Source organism: Protopterus annectens, chromosome 13.part0 (assembly GCF_019279795.1).
Source record: "Protopterus annectens isolate FY-2018-M chromosome 13.part0, PAN1.0, whole genome shotgun sequence".
Classification (NCBI taxonomy): domain Eukaryota; kingdom Metazoa; phylum Chordata; order Ceratodontiformes; family Protopteridae; genus Protopterus; species Protopterus annectens.
This window is the reverse complement of record NC_056747.1, coordinates 800992214-801006274: the sequence shown is the minus strand read 5'-3', so window position 1 is coordinate 801006274 and position 14061 is coordinate 800992214. Positions and strand designations below refer to the sequence as shown.

Genomic DNA, 14061 nt, shown 5'->3' with positions numbered 1-14061 from the left:
GGGTTCCCAGTGGCCCTGAATTAATTTGCCTACCTTGTGAGCCCCCCATGCATAGTCTGATGCATTTGTTGTCATGGTTTGGGCGGCGAGGAGTTGATTGAAAGGCAGTCCCTTGTTGTGGTTGCATGCATCTGCCCACCAAAGGAACTCTGCCCTTAGGCAAGGTATGACAGGGATGACTGTTTCCAGGTACTGAGAATGCTGGCACCAAAGAATTTTAAGTACCATTGAAGTTTCCTCATATGCAGTCTTGCATACGGAATTAGCAGAATACATGAGGCCATGAATCCTAGGACTTGCAGTATTTTTCTTGCAGATAGCTGGGTTCTGGTGGCCATTTGTTTGAAGTAGTCTGTCAGATAGATCTGTTTTTCTGAAGTTAGAAATGTCATCTGGGAATGTGTGTCCAAGCTTGCTCCTAGGAATACAATCTTTTGACTGGGTACCAGTTGAGATTTCTTTTCATTGATGGTGTTACCCCCAATGAAGTGAGAAGGCTTTTTACAAATGCCAGGAGCTGAAGCAGCAATTCCTGACTGTCCGCCTGAATCATGCAGTCATCCAAGTAGGGATAAATTTGGATATTTCTCTGACTGCAGTATGCAATGGCTGGAGCCAGGCATTTTGTGAATACTCAGGGCGCAGCAGATAAGCCAAAGGGAAGTGCAGAGAACTGACAGTGCATAGATCCTGCCCTGAAACGTAGACATTTCCTGCATGGCTCCCTTATGGGGATGTGCAGATAAGCTTCTTTTAAGTCTAGAGTGACTAACCAAGTATGCTTGGCTAGCATAGTGAGAAGCTGTTGCAGGGTAAACATCTTGAATTTTGGGACCACCAGAAAGGCGTTGATAACTGAAAGATCCAAGAGCCCTCTTTTCTGGGCACCAGGAAAAGCTTGGAGTAGAAACCCTGACCCCTTTTTTTCTACTGGAACAGGCTGAATAGCTCTGACATTGAGCATGGAAAGTACTTGCTTTAGAGCCTCTGTCCCCTGGTTTGGAGGAAGGTCTTGGCAGTGAATGGAAGTATAATTTGTACCCCTGGGATACAATGTTGAGGACCCATCATTCCTGAGTGATGGACATCCAGTTTTTTGCATGAAGGGCAAGTTTTCCTCCTAGGGACACAAGCAGTTGGGCAGGGCTGGGAAGTAGATTTGAGAAGCCATTGTGAACTTTTTCCATGGGGGGGTGGCTGACCACTCCCTGTTTTTGGGGTGGGGGCACCCCATTGCTTAGATCTCTGCATACCCTGAGACTGTAGTCTGGGAGGCCTTTTTCCCCTGGGTCTTGTCTGGGTATGCCTGGAAGGGGCTGGAAAGAACCAGTGTTTTGAAGGGCAACGCCTACCGAATCTAGGTGGTTGCACTTGTAAGAATCCTTTAACAGTTTGCATAGATTTAGCTTTTTCTTCCATCTTTTTAAGAACAACTTCTGCTTTGCTGCCAAACAAACAGTCCTTATTTAAAGGAGTGTCTAGTAATTTCGATTTGACATGATCTGGCAAGGTTTGCTCCTTCAGCCAAGCAGGTCTTCTCAGTAGAGAACCAGTGAGTGCAGTCCAGCAAGATGCTTTTAGGGCATCAAAGCCACAATGCAAAGTATGCTTACTAACTTAGTTTACAGAAGACGTTAGCTCTTGTAAATCTTTATTTTCTGCACAATTTGGAAATACCATTTTTTTGTTTAATTAGTTCCATAATATGTTGCTGGTACTTGAGCATGTGAAACTGGCAATTCAATGCCCTGATAGCAAGAGTTGTAGAGGTATATACCTTCTTACCCCATCTGCCTAAAGCTCTGGAATCCCTGTCCAAAGGGGTAGGATTTTTGGCTGTAGTAGCCTTAATACCTTTAGGCCCCTGGAAAATAATCTCTGGATCAGCAGTGGGATTCTTGAAAAGAAACTTGTGAGAATCAGGTACTCTATAGTACCGGTCAGGTTTCCTAGGGGCCGGGGGTAATGTGTCTGGAGCAAGACTGGATTCCATAAAAACATCATCTTCAACATCCAGGACAGGGGGTATAGCTAGAGGCCTGTGCTGAGGCAACTCTAAAAAGTCTCTGAGTCTCTTTGGACTGTGGGTAGTCTTGGCATTCCCAGTGGAAATGCGCTCTTAAAGTATACAAGGTTTCACGAAAAGAAAAATTCTCTGGATGGGAGGCTGACTGAATGGTTTCCTCCACATCTGAATCCTCATAGGCTGATAAGGGCATGTCCTGATAATCAGGAGGGTCAGAGTCATCAGACTCCTGGTCTGTAGAATCAGAAGGCAACTCAATTATTTGTCTCTTAGCAGGGGAAGGCTGGCTTCTCCTAATTAGGGTAATAAGGTCTTCAGCCATTCTAAGCATTTGTTTTTGTGGCATGAGAGCTTGAGCATGCGCTTTGGTCATCGGTTTTCTAGGCGTAGTGTGTACTTTGGGCCTAAGAAACTCAGTAGTTTTGGCTAAAAAAGAAGTCGTCGGTTTGATTTGAACATCGGTAGGATGGAATACACCCTCAGAAGCCGGTGCCAGCACAGCCGCTCCAGACCCATTCAAGGTAGAGACATCCGCTGGTTCCATAGTCGAAGAAGCATTTTGCGGCATACCATACTCCGAATAGGTCTCAGCAGAGGCCTGCGAATCCACAGAAGTGGGCATCAGGGGCTGCAAAGGCGCCTCAGTGAGTACCGGTGGACTGGCGACTAGCTTAATGTAAGCATCGTCAGCAGTTTTGGACATATGCGGTCTGTCTCTGTCTTTATCTTTGCGTTTTTTTGGAAGATCGGTAGTTGGGTGGCTTATCTATGCCATTTTGGAATACGGAGAACGAGAGCGAAAGAATTTAGCGACAAAGATAGCCCAATGACGAATAGTTCAGGCGTTAAACAAGGCACAAAACCGATAGCGAGGGACGTTGTGGTCTGGGCCTACGCAGGTGGTGCAGTAAGAATGAAAATCACTGTGAGGAATTTGCTTTCCACAGACAAGACAATTGTTAACCTTTTCTGACATTGGTTAGAGCAAGAAAAAAGGATCCCCAATGGGGTACTTAGCTTTAGAAGACTTCAGGATTATCAACTCGAAAACGAAAATTTCAGGTAGCGGTCGTCCGGCACTTGCAAACTGCTTCTGCTTCGGGCTCCTCCTCGGCAAGAAAGACTGATGTAATGGTGTCAGCTGTCTGTTTTATACCCCTGACAATATAACATCATGGAAAAAACGACAGCATCCGACACAGAAATACTGTGATGACTGCAACAGTGAAACACTAAGAACATCACTCCTGACACATGTCTTTGGACTGTGGGAGGAAACCCAAGCGAATGCAGGGAGGACATGCAGACTCCGCACAAAAGGCACCCCAGCTGAGAATCAAACTGGAGAATCTCTTGCTGTTAAGCGACAATGTTAACCACTGCACTACTGCACTACCCCTTGTACATCTTCAAAAACATTAATTTTAACCCTCAAGATACTAACACATACCCAAAATCAACAGCTGCATCCACAGGCATTGCCTAACCTAGTTAACTTTTTGCTTCCACTGCCTCATAGAAGGATCAATAGTCTTAGCAGGACCCAGGCCCATGTCCTAGCAGCAAAATCAGTCTCAGGCAGTTACAAGATCTATGAAGAGTCAGAAATGCCACCTAACTAAAAATAATTTCTGAAGTAAAATTTTTACAGTGACAAGCACCAAACATACTTGTCCTAGCCATTCACAACCAACTAATGCATAAAACAGTATAAGAGAAATCAAAAATTAGAGAACCTACATAGGGACTCGACTGGTTTATAGACGAGAAGACTGCCTGATAAGTGGTTAGTGAAACTCAGAAGGGTTGGTCAAATCCAAACAGAAAAATAAACTTTTGTGATAGAAATGACCCTCCTAGCTAAGTGTTTAGGCTCCAAACAAAAAAATCCTCAGGTAAAAATTTGTAACTTTTAAATAAACACAGTTTTACACAGGAATTCCTTCAGAAAACGTTAAAGCAGCACTGAGGTAAAAGTTCTGTGACAAGTAGTCAAAAGATAAAAATACCCCAAAATAAATTAACTATACTAAATTAAATGCATTCCACACACTTATTTTTGAAGAAAAAGTAATCTCCAACTGGGAAGTAATATGCCCAACCCTGAAAAAGCATTAGCTCTTCACTGACCACCTGAAGCCCACAAAGGAGAGCACACTTCAGAGACAATAAAATTCAAATGTTCTGGCAACCAAACCATTGTTTTTTTTCCTGCATCTCTCTTGCAAAGCAGAGGAGACCTAAAGCTTTGGTAGCTGGCTGGCTGATTGGTCCGGTCCTCATCAGAATGTCCCATATAACAAAGGCTAATGCAAGCAGTAATTAACAACGATGGGATCGCCACTATAGCTATAACACCAAAATAAGAAAATTTAGATGAACACAAGAATAATTTGAAGGAAGTATAACAGAAGGGAATTACCCTGCTAATGTCATTTAGAACCAGGTATTAAGATAATATGACTACATTGAAACTTTTTGTGAACTAGATTTACTTTGTATTAGACAGAAGTGTATTTAAATATACAAATGGAATATTTATCCAATCTTCCTGATGGTTGATTCTGTAGTAAATGTTGCAATGGGTAATTGAATAAAGCTGGTTTCTAAAAATAAATACATTACTTCAGAAGGGATACTGGTGAGTAGGATAAAATGAAAACAGTTTAAAATATGGTAAAAATAAGACAAAATAATATGGATCACAAATAAGAGTTGACAAGCATTAAAGTACTACAGAAGGGGAATATCAGAGAAGAGGAGGAATAACAACTGCAAACAGCTACAGAGAAAGTAATGAAGTAGCTGGATAACATGCATAACATTTAGAAAGGCTGCTGTTAAGCAACTACTTTGGAGAACTTTAGAATTCAAAAACATTTTGGACAGTGACTCAGAAAACAAAAAAAGAGTGAGCTGTAGTCAAACTCAGGGGAGCCTATAACAAGAAAATTAACCACTACCTTATTACACCACCCATATGCAATTTTTCACAAATTTAGAAACTACTTCAAGCAAGTCATAAGGTAGCAACATTTCCTACAAACCTCCCTTAAAGGATTTGCCACTCACTGCCTTGCATTAAAACAACTACAATGGATTGAACTACATCAACCTATACTGTAGTAACTGCTCAGCCATATCCTATAAGCCCTTAAAACAGCCTCTTTCTAAGGAAAATCCTTCAACAGTCTTTACCACCCAAAAAACTGCATTTCTGTGATGTTTGCTGCTCACCTGCAATCACCTGCAACTCTAACAATACTGCTACAGACACTGTTTACTCTAGCTACATTACGAAACTCTGGATGAAATTACCACTTCCTCTAAAGCTAATAGACGAATCAAAATATTCCAAACCCAGACTAAAACATCTGGCTGACTACTGACTATGCTCATGCTCCTCACCTGGATAATGCTAAAGCTTGAATAGAATGTCAATTTGACAAGACATCTCACTGACAGTTTATTTTAAAATAAACCATTACAGAAGTTGCATTATTTTTACCTCCACCCCTCATAACCCCTCCTTTAATTCCCAGCAAGAGACATAATCAAATCATTTCAACTCTTGCTTCAAATAAACAACAAGCAGAAGGCAATGGATGCACTGTCTACACCAGTTTCTATTACATGGGAAGAAATCCTCGGGAAAATAGGGACAATCCTGGCCAGTAACATATGAACATGTGATCCCATACCATCATAAAGACTGCAGATCCAGTACTAACACACACAAAATACCTCTCTGGAACTGCCTGTAATTGAAAAATCATTACAAATCCCTTATTAAAATCCTCTCTTCTCAATTAAACTGGAAATTCTTTATAAAGCAGGACAATAAGTTTAGAGATATTAATGTTGGCATCAGCTAAATCTATCGGGTCAACACCAATTTTAAAGATGAATAAAAAGTTACTTAAGGTAAACCCCTCCGTTAGATAAATCAGTCAGAAGTCTTACCACTACTATTGGCAGCCTGTACAACCTCCATGTATGAAGATGGGTCATCTGCTTTGATATAGGAGTCAATAGCTTCCTTTACCATATGCTTCTGCAACTGTGCTTTAGCAAGTTGGCTCCATACTGCAGGTTCATTGCACCGCTCTGCAAATTCATACGCTCTATCCAGATTTCCAATGTGTTCAATCAGCACCTGGAGGAAAAAGAGGTGTTTTCATTTTATTGAGGGTGATGCAACACTTCTAAGTTATTTCATTCAAGCTTTGTCTAGGTTCCCAATCAGCAACTACTCACAGACCAATAAATGCAGTAGACCACAACTTACCTCTGAAATCAGAAGCAGCATACACTCCTTAACCCCACTTACTCAATTCATAGGATCATAGGAAATTCAGGGTAACAGAGTCTTGCAACCATTTATCCCCATCATGTACCCACCCCTTAGGTCATACTCCCTCTCTTTCCCCCCAGGAGGTCTAGACTAGTCAAGGTATGTATTACAGTGCTTAAAGTGTAGGGTAGAGGTGGGGGGACACAACTGTCTCTGAGGTGTGGGAGGTACTTTGTATGAATTTCTCTCTCTCCACTATGGTTTACTTATCTGCTGGTGAAGATTTAGATTCCTGGGGGGGACTACTTGAATTATGGAGATACAAAGACACAGACCTCACCTCATGGGTCTAAAAGATACTAAATAAAAGGACACTGCTTACAGCCTTTTCTGGTAGCTTAGGGTTTTTTGGCCAGTGATGATCTCGGTTAAGGTATTTGTTTGATATGTCTAGTGATGATTATCCCAAAGGGGGTGTGTTGTGCTCTACAACCACACTAATACTGAATGCAAGAGGACAGTAACCACTTAAATCTGGATAACATTCCCTAGGCAATCAGCTGCACTATGTAGGAGGACTTCCTGACTACTGTTGTCAGATGATGATCAAAGGAAAGGGAATTATCAAACCAAGTATCAAGGTCTCCAACAGCATTCCCATATTTATTTATTTATTTAGTTTAGTTTACTGGGGTAGTGCACTGATCAATATTGACCGATTTCAGTCTCAGCCTGGGTGAAATACAAAACAGCTCACAAACAAAAAATACAGAGATATAAACAGAATAGTTCAGGCTACTTTCATAGAAAAAATGTGCATCTAAATTTCACTGAAGCAGCATAGTGCAATGTAGAATCAGAGTGCAATGTATAATATATACATTGTTTTCTAAAGTGGGTCAATCTTCTATGAATCTTGAGAGAAGAAACTCAAAGGAGACAGGTTAGGCGATACTTTATAGACTCCATTCTGAAGAGGGTTACTGTCCAAGCTGTATGCTAGAGGGATAGGTCACTTGCTAAATGAGCCAAGTGCACTTTTTTATATGCAAGTTCAACTTAATTGTGATCAACTATGAATGCCTGTTCAATGAAGTCAAGCTGTCTTTAACAAATGTTTCCTCTCTATTGTCATGCAAGGACAATTCCAAGTTCACCTGATCTCTGACAAGCTGCACAAAAACTGTATTCTCCTTGAAGGCATCATCTAATTTATTTTGCCAGCACGGCTACCAATGCGTTACTACAATAAACTAATACATCATTAATGTAAAAATGTTAAGGCTGGTGTGAAAATGCCAACATTATTTTTCAATTTTATAGTTTATCTTATGACAAAGCAGTAATAACATAATGTGCAATGCACAAACCGCAGGTAGTTTACTGAAAAAGACAAACTGCTACTGACTTAGGTTCATAGATTAGTACTAGGCTAACTGCCCTTGCGAGCCATTTTAAGCCTAGCCAATTATCCCTTATGATACTCAAACCCTGCATCTTGTGTTTATAAGGCAAACACCTTAATCATTAGGACACCCTCCCTTGGTAATAAACACTGCTAAAAGTACATACCATGCGCAACATGCAAGTAAACAATTACCAGATACATTTTTTTTTACCAGAAGGGCCCAGTACAGTAGAACACTTATACTACCATCATGTGCTTTCTGCTGCATTCCAAAATCCTGACATTTTAATTGTGAAGATGTGCCCCTTTCACATATGATGTTCCTGCACTGAAGTTCACTCATTTGTACCTATCAGCAATCATGCTAATAACATGTGAAAAAGCCATGTATTGGTAAGTCTGGACATTGACTGCCTGAAGCTGTAAAAAGAATAGAATCTTAAATGTGAGAAAACCGACTAAGCTGAACTGCTGTACCTTTTTTTCTTTAATTTCTTTAAACTTTATTTTAATCATATTTAATTTACTTAATATACGCCATTCAGTAGTAGGATAAAGTACCACATTTAAACTATTTTGTTTCAGTTGCTCTGTGTGATGCAGGGCTGGCTTTACCCATATGACAACTAGGTGACTGGCTAAGCCACCATCCCTTGCAGGCAGCACTTTCTGACTTCTTTTCAGAGAAAAAAAGTACGTAACTTCTTTGTTCTAAAAAATAAACACCACACTGCTCCCTGCTCCAAAAAAAAAGTGCCCGCCCTGCAGTGTGATGGGCTGTCAAGGAGGAAGGTCCTTCACTTGACTGACCATTCAATCAGTGAAGGAACATCACGTTACTCTTAAGTGGTAAGATTTCTGTAATCTTGCATAACATTCAAATGATAGGAGCGAACCTGTCCTTGCTGAGTGGAGGGGCTAGCATCAATACGAAACCTTTATTTTTTTTAAATTAAACTACATAACATTACATGTACAACCAACGACAATCGTACACTGGTACCAAGACAAAACCAACATCAAGGACCCTTTAAAGAGTTGCTTTACAGCATTTTGTGTGCTGAATTCTAGATAGCCAAGAGGAATGGGAACAAACATTAGTACTGAGGTGTTTTTTTCTTTTTCTTTTTGTGCTGCCAGCAGTGATCAAGCAGACATTTTATAGCAATATTTGTTTATTTATTTATTTTTTTATGTAACTTGTAACACTACAATGTGTAGCAACTTGTCTTTGTGGACTGGGCTAGCAAACATGAAACCTCAGACCTCATGGCTATAACTGCTGGCTGGGGACTAGGCATATCTCTCAACTGTCCCTGACTTTGGCTCAACATTTTTGTCTCTCTCCTAGTAAAACTGGTAATTTGGGGAGAAAAGGTGGTGGACGACACTTTATAATGGCAATAACAGTCATTCTTCTTTTCTTTCAGAAATTGCATTTTATTTCTCAATCTCTTAATTCTGTCATATTCCTCATATTAACACATTCCTCATGTTAACAGAACTAATATTAAGTGTCCCTGCTTATGTTTGTATTTGTTCCGGATTCTGAACATAAGAGGTTGAGAGATATGGAGTTGTTGGCTGGATGAAAGTAACCTGACATTCTTGTTGTTTGATCAATTTAAAGCAGTCATTACAATCTGGATTTGCAGGACTAGTGTGCACTTCTGAGAAGTAAGATGGACTATTTACCTTGACACGTGATATGCACAGACAAAGTGGGTATAACTGCTGAGCCGGTCTATGGAAGAAATGTTTAGCTGACTAATGTTTGCTTATTATTCTTGCTTTGCAGGACTAACGTGATTTATGTTAAACAACTTGGACTATCAATGTGCATTCCAACTGTAAGATGATTTGGATGGCACAGTGGTGCAGTGGTAGCATTGTCGCCTCACAGCAATTGGTTCTCCGGTTCAATTCTTGGCTGGGGTGCCTTCTGTGCGGATTCTGCATGTCCTCCGTGGTCATGTGGGTTTCCCTCAGGGTGCTCCAGTTTCCTCTCACATTCAAAGACATGCATCTGGAGCACTATTCCCTGGACCTTTGCAGAAAATTGGCTCCACTCCACGTCGGACTTTCCCAGTTAACAAATGTTAAATAAATAAATACATAAACTACCCTCTTGCCACAATTGGACATCGGAATTATACATAAATGTGGCTATAACTGCTTGCTAGGGGTTGTCTGGAAGAAAGGACCAGATCCTCTTTTCACTTTTTCATTTTAAAGTTATTTCTCAAAAAGATAAAATGTGTCAAAGAATACCCAGACCTTCAGTGCTTTTGGAGGGCTGGGTGGTTCCCCCCCCACACCAATGTTGCCCCAGCTTAGTAGTAGCCTGCACCTGAATCCAACCAAGTCTAAAATTTGTCCTGCTCAGAGGCGTACACAGAAAGTTGCTGTAGCTAGTGTGGGGAGCAGGAAATGATGCCATTATTTCCTTAACTTTCAACCCAAACCATGAAAATCACCTCTCTTAAGCCGAGTTGGGGACAAGCGTGTTCATCATTTTACCTTTCCTCACAAACTTCAGAGGGGTGCACAGGGGGGGTCAACCAAGCTTGTATAGGAGCAGTGTTCTGCCAAACTAAGAAAGTACATTTTTTTTTATATTTTCCTCACAATAAATCAAAATTTAGATGCATATACAGGTGCCTATCTCTTGGGCAGCTAAAGTATTTTGTTTATACGTATCTGATAGTAAATATGTGTGACATCAGAGGGGTGCACATAAGGTGGATGTCTTCTGTGGCAGGGGTGAGGAACACATACGATGGACAGCAGTGACTTGAAATATCATTGCGGTCATTTGCCCCTTAATTTGCATCCCAATTTGAGACCAGCCGGCTTTTATAATATTCTGTATTGATTCATGTTCATTTTTGATTTTGTCTTATATGTATGTACATGGAGCTTTTCTCCCCGTGCCTCCATTGAAAAAGGTCTCATCTCGTTCCAATGGACTCTTCCAGTTAAACTGCAAATAAATAAAAATAAAATAAAATGACTACCATTTTTAAGGTGGTATAGACAGGCAGGTACTATTTCCAGATATGATTTATGCATCTTCCCATGCATTTGTCTTTTATGTTTATTTTGCACTGCTATGTGGTTAACTGAGCATTAAGCCTTGTATACATCTCATTTCTTCCTTAAAATGAAGTATGACTGAATTTCTCTCACTGTGAATTCGTTCAGGCTATCACCGAATCAAAAAGTTGGGGAAAAAAGATCACTTTAATACTGAATGAAACAGTTTGTTTAAAAACTGAACTATAAAATATACCTCAGAGCATCTAGCATCCCCATGGCTTCTGAAGGCTATGTGCAGTTATTTTGTCTGCAGTTACTCCTGTGTAACCTTGGTCAGTTAGTCATCCTGAAAGAATTTGGGGGTTGTGAAGCTCTTTTGACAAGGGTGTCAGTTGACCTAAGACTGGCTGTGGTGTGAGGTTTGCATTTTACTGCACTGCACTGATCCAAATGAACTTTTTTCAGGCTCAAACCAATTATGAACACTGTTGGGATAGGTCACGTGTTCAGAGTCACACAGATAGGCAAATGGAGGCTAAGGAAATCAAACTCTGGACAACAGGAAGCAGCTCATCAAAAGCCCATAGCCTTAATTCTATGTAATACCTGCTAGCCCTTGACACACTGTGTCTGGGCTGCTTTGTCTGTCATATCTAAACAGCATTGAAGGAATGTAATGGAACACAGAAATGTCAGCACTAGAAGTGTGAATGAATGGCTCACTGCTCAGTCTAACATAGAAAACTGAACAGAATAAAAAAAAAATGCAAACTTGGTTTACATGCAAGGTTCATAGGAGGTTACTAGACTAATGGCCCTGGAGTCCTTACAAACCTAGCCAAGAGTTTATCCCCAAAAGAAACCTCAGTCAGCACCTGTCGCCCCTGTCAGTGAGGGACATAGGTGGAACCCCTGGGACAAATTTGTGATTTCCCATCCACTCATCAAGGTTGTGCCTGAAGAGGGTCAGCGAGGTGCTCTGACATGTATGGGAATTCTATTCCAGAGACGGGGGAGCCTCTGGGAGGCAAATTTGTCTCTCCAGCAGGTTTTGCTTAAATGTACAGACTTCTTGCATTGGCCAGGAATCGAACCAGGGTCAACTGCTTGGAAGGCAGCTATTCTCACCACTATACCACCAATGCTCCTTGATGTTGCATATTAGATTCAGGCCTTTTGAGCATATAACTGAAATTCAAGACAACAGAAAATGGCTGGTGGAAAAAAAAAGAGGAGATGACAGATTAGAAAAAAAACTGTGTCATGAAAATATAAATTGTTTGCTGTTTAGTTTCCTGGCCTCCTCATAAGCTGTGCTTGCTTAGATTTTTAGATCATTTAACTGTTTATAACCAGGACTTTGAAGTGTTTAGTACTACCTGTTATCGAGCTGTTTGTTGCATCAGCTAAATTCAGTACTTGCTTCATTGTATTCTTATTGGTGTTCAGTGGACCCAGTTTCTGAAGCAAAGCTTTCATAGTGACTGTGAATCTGAATGTTTAACCAAATGATGTGCTATCATTTTTCTTAAGTGCTGAACTAGTCTTTAGCTTAGTGAAGAACAACTCCTGACTTTTAAAAACTATCAGAGGGCCATGGCTTTAGATATCATTTATCCTATCTTACATTATGAGGAATCTGTTTGCACCCCCCCCTCCCCAAGCTAGGTATGAGGCATTTGTGTGCAGCCCCCCAAAACTATGTCCGAGGCATCCGTATGTACCCCCTCAAACTAGGTCTGAGGCATCCATATGCATCCCCCCTCAAACTAGGTCTGAGGCATCAATGTTGGCCACGTGGTCCCCTAGCTTAAAGTGAAAGGGATTCTTGTTCAGTTTACAGGCATCTATCCACCACAACAGTTTTCTTGATGCAAGGAAGACATGTTGACTTGAAGCTTAGAGGGTATTGGTGCTGACACTGAATACTTTTGAAATACCACTGTAATTTCCTCATGTGCAGTTTTGCTAAGAGTATTAATAAGAATGCAAAAGGCCTTAGGTTCCTCCTGGATTAACTTTTGTAAGTAGTGTGTTAGGGAGAAGAGCTTTTCCTTTCGGAGGAAGGCCATTTATCTACTGGAATGCAGCAGAGCCCCTAGAACATCAGACTTGCTGGAGGGAAAAACGGTTGGACTTCTTGTAATTGAGAGTAAATCCTAAACCTGCAAGGTGTTATGATAGTTTGCACAGAAAAAATGATTTCCACTTTCCACAACCATGACCTCCAAGTCAACTGATCATGCAGAAGGCAATTACTGGAGCCAGACATTTTGTGAATACACTGGAAGCAGTAGGCAAGCCAAATGGAAATGTAGGGAACTGGTAACGTGTCTCACCTGCCCTGCAGTACAGGTATTTTCTGTGTCCCTTCATTATGGGGATGTTGAAGAAGAAAGCATCCTTTAAATTCAAGATGACCACGACTGCCAAAAATTCCTGCTTTGACATGGTAGGGACAGGACTGCCCTCTAAGTAAAGTATGTCTCCAGATTACTGGCCTTCAGGCAGCTGCCCAACTTGGTGCTTCAAGAGCATTTACCTACCTGAGAACTGGTGTTGGTGTTGCAAAGTTCTATTTCTTTTGGAGAGTTTTGCACTGTTCCCCTCCATTTTCTGTTTCATCTGGTCCAAGAGTGACTTCTGGAATGTAACCACTTGAAACTGATAATGCAAAGCACTCATGGCCAGTGTAACTGAGTTATTGAGTTATAAATTTCTTTCCCCCACATCTGTCAAGGATTCTACCCACCTTGCCACTAAGCAAAGAATTGTTTGAGAAACTGCCCTTGGCTCCCTTGGTTCCTGAGGAGACCACCTCAGAGTCCTCTACTGGATTGCTAAAAAGATGTCTGTGAGAATCCAAGACCCCGTGAAAATGGTCAGGTTTCCTCGGTACAAGGGTCTGGGATTCAGGCTGCAGGGATGTGTCCTGGATAACATCAACAATGAATTCTTAGACTGCAGTAACAGCTAGGGGTTTATTCCGAGGAAGATAAACTCTGACCCCTTTCTTGGATAGAGTAGTTTTGAGCTTCTCACTGAATGATTCTCATCTGGTATAGTCTGGCTCCAAAGAAAAACTAATCAAGTAGTGAAAATGAAGCAAAGATGTCAACTGATCTTGGAGTGACTCAGCCCTTTGTTTAACAGTCCTACAATTAAAATGTGCATACTGGGGACAATCGGGCACATTGTGCTCTGGGCCCAAGCAGAATAAGCAAAAAGACTGGAAGTTCCAGTGAAGGATTTGTTTTCCACACTCTCTTCAAATATTAGTCTTAACAGACAGCT

At 41.0% G+C, this 14061-nt stretch overlaps 1 protein-coding gene and 1 non-coding gene across 2 annotated transcripts in view; both read right to left on the bottom strand.

The window, feature by feature from the left end:
• Positions 1 to 14061, bottom strand: part of CLTC (clathrin heavy chain) — a 2794584-nt gene that overhangs the window by 935601 nt on the left and 1844922 nt on the right. The window contains exon 22 of the mRNA XM_044054892.1: positions 5990 to 6182. Within this exon, the coding sequence (XP_043910827.1) occupies positions 5990 to 6182 (193 nt within the window). The remainder of the gene's footprint in view (positions 1 to 5989; positions 6183 to 14061) is intronic.
• TRNAG-UCC lies at positions 11841 to 11912 on the bottom strand. The gene has a single exon. It is a non-coding gene; the product is annotated as a tRNA-Gly (tRNA).